This window comes from Rhipicephalus sanguineus, chromosome 3, assembly GCF_013339695.2.
Source record: "Rhipicephalus sanguineus isolate Rsan-2018 chromosome 3, BIME_Rsan_1.4, whole genome shotgun sequence".
In the NCBI taxonomy this organism is placed as follows: Eukaryota; Metazoa; Arthropoda; class Arachnida; order Ixodida; family Ixodidae; genus Rhipicephalus; species Rhipicephalus sanguineus.
Window position 1 is genome coordinate 144,505,165 of NC_051178.1, and position 11,396 is coordinate 144,516,560.

An 11,396-nucleotide genomic window follows, 5' to 3' on the forward strand; every position below is an offset into this window, starting at 1 on the left:
GCTTCGGCCCGGCGGCTGTGTTTACAACACCCGGCCGACCCGGCCGCCGTAACTCGAGTTCCCAGGCCACTCTCCGTGACCGCACAGTAAACACAACACGATGCGAACGTGGACTCCGAGCGCCGAGCACGCTCGCTCGGCGCGGTTGCTATATAGGCCCCCCGCTAGTGAAGGAGCCCGCTGAAAGGAGGGAGCCTGAACGATACAGAGCGACGCTCCCTCGTTGCAGTGGTGGGAGGAGGTGAAGAGTGCGATGAAGTGGTGGGAACGGAGGCGGAAGGTGTGGCGCAATCTGGAATACCACGGGGCAGTGGGTCCTCGACGATGGCTGCTTTAAGGCGGTCGATAGACACGGTATCATGACGACCGTTCAAATCAAGCGTGTAGAGCTTCTCATGGCGCTTGATGACGCGGTAAGGTCCATCGTAAGGGCGCTGCAAAGGCTTTCGGACTGCGTCGCGGCGCACAAACACGTGTGTCGCCGTTTGCAAGTCAGGAGAGATGTAGGTAGGAACACTGTGTTTTACGCGAGGTTGTGGGGCAGAAAGACTGCGCATAGCGGAGCGCAGCTGCACCACATACTCGGTTGGATCAGGGCAAGGCGAGGTAGTTGAAGCATCAAAAAATTCTCCAGGAAGGCGGAGCTGTGAACCATAGGTCAGTTCGGCAGGTGTACACTTGATGTCTTGCTTTAACGTCGTCCTAAGACTAAGCAAAACAAGTGGCAGTGAAACTGTCCAGTTGACCGTGTCGGGTTGCGCCTTCAAGGATGCTTTCAGGGTCCGGTGAAAACGCTCGACCATGCCGTTAGCGATGGGGTGGTATGCTGTTGTGCGAATCCGCGAACTTCCCAGCAAAACCATGAGCTTCTTGAAAAGAGCAGACTCGAACTGTCGACCGCGATCGGTGGTGATTGTAGAGGGAACGCCAAAGCGTGACACCCAACCCGATACAAAAGCTTTAGCGATTGTTTCGCTTCTTATGTCGGGAATGGGAAACGCCTCTGGCCACCGAGTAAAACGGTCAATGCATGTCAGCAGGTAGGTGTTTCCATCCGATGGAGGCCATGGTCCGAGGATGTCCAGATGAACTTTATCGAAACGTTCTGAAGGCGGTGTGAAGGTGCCGTACGGAGAGCACGTATGGCGATAAACCTTGGACTGCTGGCACTGCAAACAACTACGGGTCCAAGCACGAACGTCTTTGTTAATTCCCGGCCAGACAAAACGCTGGGTGATAAGGTGTTGAGTAGCGCGGATGCCAGGATGGGAAAGGGTGTGCAAGGAGTCAAAAACAGCCCGACGGAAATCGCTCGGAACAACTGGTCGAGGGTTGCCGGTAGACATGTCGCACAAGATAGGAACGGTGCAGGACGGAAGGGTTACTTCACGAAACCTGAGTGTTCCAGGGGATAGGCGAAGTTTAGCGATTTCTTCGTCTTGTGCTTGCGCTGACGCTAGGGCGCTGAAATCGACAGTTGCCGGCGCTGCGGCACAAGATACGGAAGCCGTCAGGCGAGAAAGCGCATCGGCTGCAGCATTCGCAGATCCCTGCACATGCCTGAGATCGGTTGTGAATTCCGCGATGTAAGCGAGGTGACGACTCTCACGGGGCGAAAATTTGCTGCTTGCAGACTTGATGGCAAACGTCAACGGCTTGTGATCCGTGGCGATGAAAAAACATCGGGCTTCAAGGAAATGCCTGAAGTGGCGCACACCCATATAAGCAGCAAGGAGTTCACGTCCGAAAGTGCTGTAGCGGCTTTCTGTGGGTGACAACTTGCGCGAAAAGAATGCCAAAGGCTGCCACGATCCGTCAACGAACTGTTGTAAGGCGGCTCCAACTGCCACATCCGACGCGTCGGTCATGAGGCAGAGTGGAGCGTCTGGTGTTGGGTGAACAAGCAGGGCGGCGTCTGCGAGCTCTGTCTTAACTGCTTCAAAGGAGCTTGATGCATTCTCAGACCACGTAATGGAAGTACACTTCTTCTTCTTACCCTGAAGCAGGTCAGTAAGGGGTCTAATCAGGTCAGCACAGCGGGGAATGAAACGCCGATAGAAATTGATCAGTCCCAGGAACTCGCGCAGTTGACGCAAAGAAGTTGGCTTTGGGAAGTCTCGAACAACTTGCACTGTGGAAGGGAGTGGCCGGATTCCATGACAATCAACGTGGTGTCCGAGAAAGTCAAGTTCAGGCACGCCGAACGTACACTTGGTTTTGTTGACGATGAGGCCGTACTCGGCAAGGCGTTCGAAGAGCTGTCGAAGATGGGAAAGGTGTTCGTCTGCGTTGCGGCTAAAGATGAGGAGATCATCGATGTACGCAAAGCAGAACGGCAGGCCTCGGGTGACTGTGTCTACAAACCGCTGGAATGTTTGAGCGGCGTTACGGAGCCCGAAGGGCATCCTCAGGTATTCAAAAAGGCCGAAAGGTGTTATGACAGCAGTTTTGGGAATGTCCGAGGGTTCGACAGGTATCTGATGATACGCCTTGACCAGGTCAATCTTCGAAAAGATGGTTGCTCCATGCAGTGGTGCTGTGAAGTCCGCGATGTTAGGCAGTGGGTAGCGATCAGGAACGGTGGCGTTGTTCAAAGCGCGGTAGTCGCCGCAGGGTCGCCAGTCACCTGGGGACTTCTTGGGCACCATGTGCAGCGGAGAAGCCCAAGGACTTGATGAAGGTCGCACAATGCCAAGCTCGAGCATATGATCAAATTCAGCTCGGGCAACCTTGAGGCGATCTGGTGCGAGGCGTCGTGAACGACCATGGACAGGTGGCCCTGAGGTAATAATGTGGTGGGTAACATCGTGCTTGACAGGGCGCAGAAAATTGGACGGGCGAAGCAAGCTTGGAAAGTCGTCGAGTAACTGTTCGTACACTGACGAAGGTGGCTTGTTGATAACTGCGGTGATGCCGGTTGTTGACGCTATACCTTGCACCGTTAGGTGTGTCTTAGCATCGACAAGGCGCTTGCGGGAGATGTCCACGAGCAGGTCGAAATGACGAAGGAAGTCCGCTCCGAGAATTGGGTAAGAAACGTCCGCTACGAGGAAAACCCAACGAAAAACGCGACGGAGTCCAAGGTTAAGCGTGAGAGCGCGCTCACCGTAAGTCATGATGGTGGTCTTGTTGGCGGCTTGCAGCGTAAGTGCAGATCGGCGATTCTTCGGGAATGCGGGTGAGGGTGGAACAACGCTAACTTCGGCTCCCGTGTCCACGAGGAAACGGAGCCCTGATGTCTTGTCCAAAACGAAGAACAAGCGGCTGCTTGCTGGACCGCCACCACTCGCCGCTTCTAGTGGTGAGTCGGAGCGTTTCCCGAGAAAGTGCAGGGAGATGAGCACTTTCGGGCGGCTGCACCAAAGGTCCGGTGATACCAACACTCGCCGGGATGCGGAGACTGTGATGAGGAGCGCCGGCGGGAAGAGGAGCGGCGGCGTGACGAGGATCGAGAGCGCGCAGACAGGGTAGCTATCTGAGCGGAGAGCTGTTCGATCTGGCTGCGAAAGTCGTCGCGTAGGGCGTGCAGGTCTGGTCGCGAAGGGCGAGATGCCTCACTTGTTGTGGAAGTGGTCGCGATCACTGACATAGTTGGGGAGTCGAATTCCATCACGGAGTCGGCAAGCTGCGCGAGCTTTTCCAGCGACAAGTCCGCTGCAGCGGCGAGCACCATGCGGACGGTCGAAGGCAGGCGCTGTAGGAAGAGCTCTCGTAGCAGGTCCTGATCGAACGAGGTGGCCTTGTCACCAAGAAGCTGCTGAAGACGGCGCAAAAGCTGTGAAGGCTTACGGTCGCCTAGTTCTTCAGCAGAAAGCAGCTGTTGGAGACGCTGCCTCTCTGAAGACGAAGTGCGTTTCAGGAGCTCGGCCGACAACTTCTCATAGGGGTTCGTCTCCGGTGGGGCCAGAATGAGGTCTCTGATTTCGCTGGCGATCTCCGGTGGAAGCGCAGACACCACGTGGTGGAATTTTGATATCTGAGTCGTTACCCGGGCCGTGACAAACTGGCTGTTTACTTGCGCCAGCCAGAGAGACGGATCAGCAGGCCAGAATTGCGGAAGCCGAAAAGAGACGGCGGAGACTGCTTGCGTCGCTGCAGGGTCGGGGGATGCTTGTCTGGAGTCGCCGGTGGTTTCCATCGTCGTCGCAGCCAGGAAAATGATTGTAAAAATTTCGATAGTCCGTGGTCACCAATTTGTAGACGTCCAGGGCGTTGGTTGCGCGATGATATTTCGTGTTCACAAGTAAAGAAAGACAAAGGCACGTCTACAATAAGAACTCGTATATTTAAGCAAAAGCGCTGCGAGGCGAACGAGGCAGCAGCGACGGGGCGACTGGCGTAGCTTCGGCCCGGCGGCTGTGTTTACAACACCCGGCCGACCCGGCCGCCGTAACTCGAGTTCCCAGGCCACTCTCCGTGACCGCACAGTAAACACAACACGATGCGAACGTGGACTCCGAGCGCCGAGCACGCTCGCTCGGCGCGGTTGCTATAAGGTTATTATGCCCGCCTCCTATGTGTACGATTATTCTGATACTACAGTGCATTCGTCTCTCTCTCTTCTCTCTCTCTCTCTCTTTGAGAATCGCATCGGTTCTGCCTCCTCATTATTGCTCGTCCTCGTCTGTTGTGAATTCCTTTCTCGTGTATGCGTAATTTTTTGCGCTAGATATTCGTAGCACTACTGCCTCGTGTGCTTGTCTGTTACCGTTTGCGTCCTCAATACAGTTAGAAGTTTCCTTTAGGTTCACACTGATTTTTTATGTTTCTTTTTGCGGCCTTTAGGTTATTTTAGAAATTGCCTTCGTACGGCAGCGATGTCATACCTACTCAGCTTTCTCTTGCGCCCTTCGTTCCCGCATAAATACCCACTCTCCGTTTCGCTCTTTCATACGTTGCGATCCCGTGTTCTGTTATGTACTACTGACGTGTACAGCGGATCCTTGAAACTGTTTTGCAGTAGGCAACCGAATCGCTTCTATATTGCATCGTGTGTATTCATATAGGAAAAATGTGTATCAAGGTCTTGGTTGCCATTTAAGAGCGTCTGCAAAGTACATGTGATGTCGACGTAGTTTGACCTCTGCAGCCTACACTATTGCTGTTTCTCGCAAGTGTTGTCGGGTTGAATGTTGGTAATGAATAAAATACCCGACTATTAAACACAAGCCGGTTTCGCGTGTTGCGCCAAAAGTGTCCTTTGTTTCTCTTTCAGCGTCAATTTCCAATCCCGTTATTTACATGGTTCATGCAGCGTTGAAAGGTGAAGACGAAGAAGAAGAAAGCATAGGGCTGTTTCTTCATCTTCGTCTTTGAGCGCCGAATGAACCATGTCAATATTCCAACTATAGTCCAACTTTCCATTCTATTGCCCTATTTTCACTGCTGCAAGTCGCACACAGATAGACCACAGACTGACTAAACCTTTTAAGAAGCATGTACGTATGACTCTTGTGTGCGTGAACTTATAATCGAAAAGACAAACTGAAACGCATGGGTTATTCAATCGAGTTCTCGTACAATTCAATTTTATTGCACTCGTATTTACTTGCTGGGGCTACACTGTGCGGGCTGTAGACAAGCATTTCCCCCGCTTTCAGTGCGATGAGCGATGCGCCTCCCAGCCGCAATTCCCTATTTCCTTAGTTCTTGCTGTCGTTTACTGCTAAAGGTCGGCACACAGCCTTTTCTGAGAACTAAAAACACTTTCTGCTATTGCGAATACAAATCTAAACGCTGTAGTCCCATCTGAACTTTCTTTCTTTTTTAACCACAGGCCTCCTACGAAAACCCGCCACACATCTACGCTCTGGCTGACACCATGTACCGGAACATGATCATCGACTCTGAGGGACAGTGCGTCATCATCTCGTAAGTGTCCGAATAATCTTGCTTCTTTCTTGTTCTTTCTTTTAGTAAGCGCGTACAAACGTAAGCCTGTAATGTCTTTACACCTGTATAGAACTCCAGCGAACGTTTACTCCCCATCACTTGAGATATACGAATATACGTCGCGTGGATGCAGAGATCACTGTTTGCGTACTGCACGCTTTTCCTGCGGCAACACGCATGGGCCCAACATTCCAACGCGTCGTTTCGTCCTTCATTAGGCTTTCGTTTTTTTTAGAGAGGAAAAAGATCCGCGCTTTCAATAATTGGGCTGTTCATTTGCTTGATCACTAGGCGAAGCCTACTTATACTCGACAGAGTTTCGTGGATAGATAAGAATTCATTACTACGCCGCTTCGTCACACTCTCGTATTCTTACGCGTGTTTTCATCATTCCACAAAAGGTCCTTCATATGCGTATTGTACTATATGGACTAGTTATCAGTGGCAAATCTCTGTCGGAGCTGTTTCAGCAACACGTGCGGATTGCGTGCTGCTCCAGCCTGCAACCTCTTCTTTTAGAGAGGTGTACGAACGATGTATGAAACAAATAATGAAACACAGCAGGACCATTATGCACCTTTTGAGCTATAGCAGATGGAGTTGAAGCGAAAAAAACTATACATCGCGACATACCGTGACGCTTCGTCACATTTAAATACAACTATTTTAAACTTTTAAACTTTTTAAGCATTTTTCATTTGTTTTTTTGCTACGCGGATGCTTTCATCGCCGAATGAAATTTTCGGAAAGGGACTGACTGGGGGCTAACGATTACTTCTCTGGGAGCACTAGTGCAGTTAAAAAGGATACCGTAGGCCACTGCATTTATAGCTTTTCTGGTTAAGGAATGCGCTCCAAGATGGCGTGGCCAGCGTGGCTGATTACGTAGACGTCTCCATTAGAGTAACGTGTACTATAGCCAGCAAATGATGAAAAAGGTGGATAAGAAGGACGAACAAGGCGCCGTTCGGCCTTCTTCTTTTCGTCCTTGTCTCGGTGGCTGCGCTGTTGTTTATCACCAACTCGCCCAACTTTTCACGTTACTACAGCTAATAGTCTGTAATGCCTCCACTATGTATTTCCCGTTCCGGAAAACCTCCTGTTCTGTACTGTCCTTTTTTCCAGACTCTCTCACTAATCTGGACGAGTTAACCCGGAATCCATCAGAACCTATGTACTCTTACGCGCATAGTCGGGCACAGGGGCCCTCCATGACAGTGTACGTGCCGCGTACTGCGGCGAGAGCAAGCGGAGACCTCGCGCGTTCGTTAGACGATGCGACCGAACGACTGCTGAACTCGAGCCGCTATCTGGACGAGGCAAGAGGGGTTGGTCCCACCGCAGGATTAGGCGTATACGGGGCGAAGTTCTCCACATTGCGGGTGTGCCCCTCCGACGCGTTGGAAACCGGATTAGGGAGCTCCGAGATTAACTAGAGACTGTAGGGGTTAGCAGACGCTGTCTGCGTCCCAGGGCGCCTGAACTGACTCGGGGAAAATCAGAGCCGTGCACGTTGGTGGATAACGGACCGGGGAAACGCGGGTTCGTTCAGATCTCGTTGGAGCCATTTAACTTTTGAAGTAACCTTACCTTCAAGTAACCTATCTATCTATCTGTCTCTCTGTCCCTAGTTGGTTGGTTTATGGCGTTCAACGTCCCAAACCGATTCAGGCTTTGAGAGACGCCGTAGTTGATGGTTCCTGATAATTTCGACCACCTGTGGTTTTTTAACGCGCACTGACATTGCACAGTAGACGGGCCTCTAGCATTTCGCCTAAATCGAAATGCGACTTCCGCGGCCGGTATCGAACCGGCGTCCTTCGGGTCAGCAGTCGAGCACACCACGGCGGCTAATATGTCATCACCCATGACGTTCATAGACACCCCGCGTATGCTGCCGTGTGAACGAAGAAGGATAAGAAGAAAAAGAACTTTATTGATAAGGGTTCAGGGTAAGGATTCATGAGCTCGATGGGTGAGGCCCAAGTCCAGGGCTCCACTGGCTGCTACCGCTTGCCTTACGTAGAAGCGCTAGCTGTATCTGGTGGAGGAAAAACTTATTGATTGTTCAGGGGAATGGGTAGAATGGGAAAGAGCGAGTAGGTGGGTCCCTATTCCAGGACTCCAGTGATCCTAGCTACACGTTCCGCCTTGTCCAAGAGGCCTCTCTGGACCTCCAGCCCTCGCAGAGCGAGCAGGATCTCCGACGGCTCCCTAGAGTAAATAAGTAACATAGGCGAGTTTGCCTCCTGTGGTCTTGTCGATTCCCACGTCACATGTGGCAGTGACGGCCGTGCACCACACCATGGACAAGCGCCGCCATGTAATGTGAGATTTATGTGATGGACCCTTTGCAAGTGGGGATAGGTGTGCGTTTGAATTCTTCTATATGCTTGAGCTTCTGCTACTCCCAGCTGCCGATGCGACGGGGCTTACACGTTCTCTCGTGCGACGTTGATGTTCGAGGATGTCTTGGGCCGTAGCGGGATATCTTGGCACTGGCTGTGGCTCTCATCTCGGTTTGTAAGTTCTCGAGCTAAGGAGTTCGCCCTCTCGTTGCCTGCGATGGCCTCATGACCTGGACACCACATGGTCGCATGGTCTTCTTGGAGTGAGTCGCCTAATATTCTTAGCGCGATTCGTGGCAATCTACCTTGTACCTACATTCTGCACGCTGCTTGGGAGTCGGACATAACCAGTGCCGACTGCCCGGCGCTGTCGCAATGTTTTATTGCCATCGCGATTGCTGAGGCTTCGGCAGTGGCTGTGTATTTGGTGTGTACTGATGCCGTTATGTCAATTTTATCACGTTGCGTGTTGCGAACGGCTACTAAGACGTTTCCTCTGACGGTCCGAGCGGTGTCCATGTACAGCCCTGCTTGATTGTTTCCGAAGCTTTTGATGAGTTGCTTGGCTCGGGCTTGCCTTGCCTTTGTGGTACTTGGCATTCATCTTCTTTGGTATTGGTGTCGCTTGTATTTGAGTCCTGATGTTCCGGCTGATTTATCAGAACCGCTGCCTTAAGCTCTTCAAATGTGTTGTAAACTCCTGTGTCGTGGAGTCTTTCATTCGCGGTGTTCACCGGCAATCCTAGTAGAGCTTTCTAGGCGCCCTGTATGATTTCATCCAACATCTTGATTTCTGAACAACTTAAGTTTTGATAGGGTAGAGCGTATGCTATTCTGCTAATGATAAAAGCTTGAACAAGTCGTCTTGTTTCGCTTTCGTGCAGGCCTCTCCCTTTCTTTGTAATTCTTCCAGTTAGCCTCGCTATTTGCTTCATTGTCGTACCTCTGGGTCAGAGCTGGCGAGCTGTGCCTCCCATTGCTCGAAAGTGCTTGAGAGATTAAACTGACCTAAAGAGGTATCTAAATTTCGGGGTCTGTTTAGGCTTCTCCACAATGTGTGATGGAGCGTTGGCGAGCCGCCACACCGCGGACAAGCGTACCCATACAGAGTCGGAAAATTTTCGTTTAATCTTTGTAAGTTTGTAAGTTCCCTACTTTTCATGCTACGGAAGTCTGTGGCGTCATCCCGTTCTAATGATTTGTGGATGAACTTTCTATGTTGAGTGAATCCGTAGTGACCGGTGTTAAATTTTCGTAGAAAGCCACGACAAAGCGTCTCATGCTTGCAGCATCAGGACGTGCAGTGCTGGAAGAGTTCACTACGGGACGTGCAATGACGCGGCGAGCGCGGTAGCTAACCTGCGTATACGACGTAGTAAAGGAGGAGGCCGGTACTCGGGGGCGCCGAATAGAAACTGCATCTCGCCTAACTAGATTACGGGGCGCGGCCAAGCAACTTATGTAACGCCCGGTTACACGCGCAGAAAGTAATTTGTATGCGCCCGGGTGAACAGAGGCGGGCGCTCAGTTTCTTTCTCGTATTTCAGCCCGTACAGCTGAGGCGATTCGTCAAAGCGGAGCGCCCTGATGCTTGCCGCTCGTGCGAATGTTTTTGCTCCTAGGCATCTTGCATTCGCATCGCTCTCCAGGTGCCGTACCCAAAGAGAGGTAGACAGACAGGCTGCCGTGCCGTTAACGAAATAACCGGATTGCAGGCTTTGCCCGCGGTGCCTGCGTGCGCGTGTCTTGGCGCGCGCACTAGCGACCGTATCTGCACCTGTAATGCGGTTTGGCTCGGAAGCGGCATTGCGAAAGGAGAATCCGTTTTCTTTCGGTCCCGCATCTACCCACATACAAGCAGGCATGCGAAGGCCAACAGGATACAACCTTTCTTCCGTGGCGTTCTTGTCTGCCCAGCCGATAATTAAGAGAGCGAAAACTTCGGAAAAAGTTCAATCAATCAATCAATCAATCAATCAATCAATCAATCAATCAATCAATCAATCAATCAATCAATCAATCAATCAATCAATCAATCAATCAATCAATCAATCAATCAATGCACGAGTGCGCAAAACAGTAATTGGCATCTGGGTTTTCAGTCGTTATGAAAAAACGGGCACTCATGAACTATAGTGCAAGGCAAAATACAAGACTTGCTCAATCAGTCCTCGCGTTCTCGGTAATGCGAAAGCAGAATGAAACACTTCAGTTATGGATCTATCTGGAAGATGTGACACACGTGAAAGCGTGGTACGCTCCGCTTGGTCCCCTTTTCAATAGTTGTGGAAAAAAATGCCAGGGATAAAAAAAAAAAAGATTTCGTGCTCTTCAGCCACGCGTATACCGATTTCAGGATGAGCCTCTTGCGCAACATGCGTCTGCGGCAAATACCTCGTTCTCGCTAGAAAGAGCCGGAGGCTGTCCTAAAGTGCAACGTGGGCTCTTTACGCAGATCAAACACTGGCAAAATAAATTAACAAGAAGAAAGAAGAATCGAAGAATTGAATGCAGCCTTCTTTTGCTTTTTTCTCATATATCACCTGCTGAACATGCCTACCAGTCTAAAAAAAAAGAACGGAAGAAGGAAAGCATTGTGCTGAGCACTAATTTCTACTTATTTTTTTTTACAGAAAAGAGGGAGAGAGTGCGTTTATTCAAGTTCACGGATAGAGCGTAAAGACCGCATCGTATAGCAGCCACATCGTATGGATGCCTAAAATGCACGAAGATCCTCGCACAACGACCAGGCGATTCATTGCGTCCCGATCAGAATAATGCCAGCCGGGCAACTGCCGCAGGAAGTGCATGCATTGTGGTGGCTGTCGATCGACAGGAGTGATCGCCTGTAGGCCACGCCGGATCGTCCATATACGCAACTAAGCACGTAATAATACGCCGTTAGTCTCGGCGCTTTTGACGTATTCAGAAAAAAGCGCGACAGGCGACGACGTTCGTGGTGGCTCAAGGGCTTATGTAGTACACAATCACTTCTCTCTATGCCTGCAGCTGACATTTTCTTTCATTGTTTCTTTCCTTCTTTCTTTCTTTCTCTCTCTCTCTCTCTCTCTCTACAGCACCGTTCATGCGAATCCACGTCTAACACTTTTTGTGTGTTTCTGCTTGGCGCCTTTAGAGTGTGTCACCGCACGTCGG

The 11,396-nt window shown here is 50.9% G+C and overlaps 1 protein-coding gene across 1 annotated transcript in view; it reads left to right on the plus strand.

Annotated features, from left to right (window-relative positions):
• The first annotated feature begins 5,757 nt into the window (after nucleotides 1-5,757).
• Nucleotides 5,758-11,396, plus strand: part of LOC119387347 (unconventional myosin-Ie) — a 164,536-nt gene continuing 158,897 nt past the window's right edge. Inside the window, exon 1 of the mRNA XM_037654702.2 lies at nucleotides 5,758-5,871. Within this exon, the coding sequence (XP_037510630.1) occupies nucleotides 5,822-5,871 (50 nt within the window). The 5' untranslated portion in view covers nucleotides 5,758-5,821. The remainder of the gene's footprint in view (nucleotides 5,872-11,396) is intronic.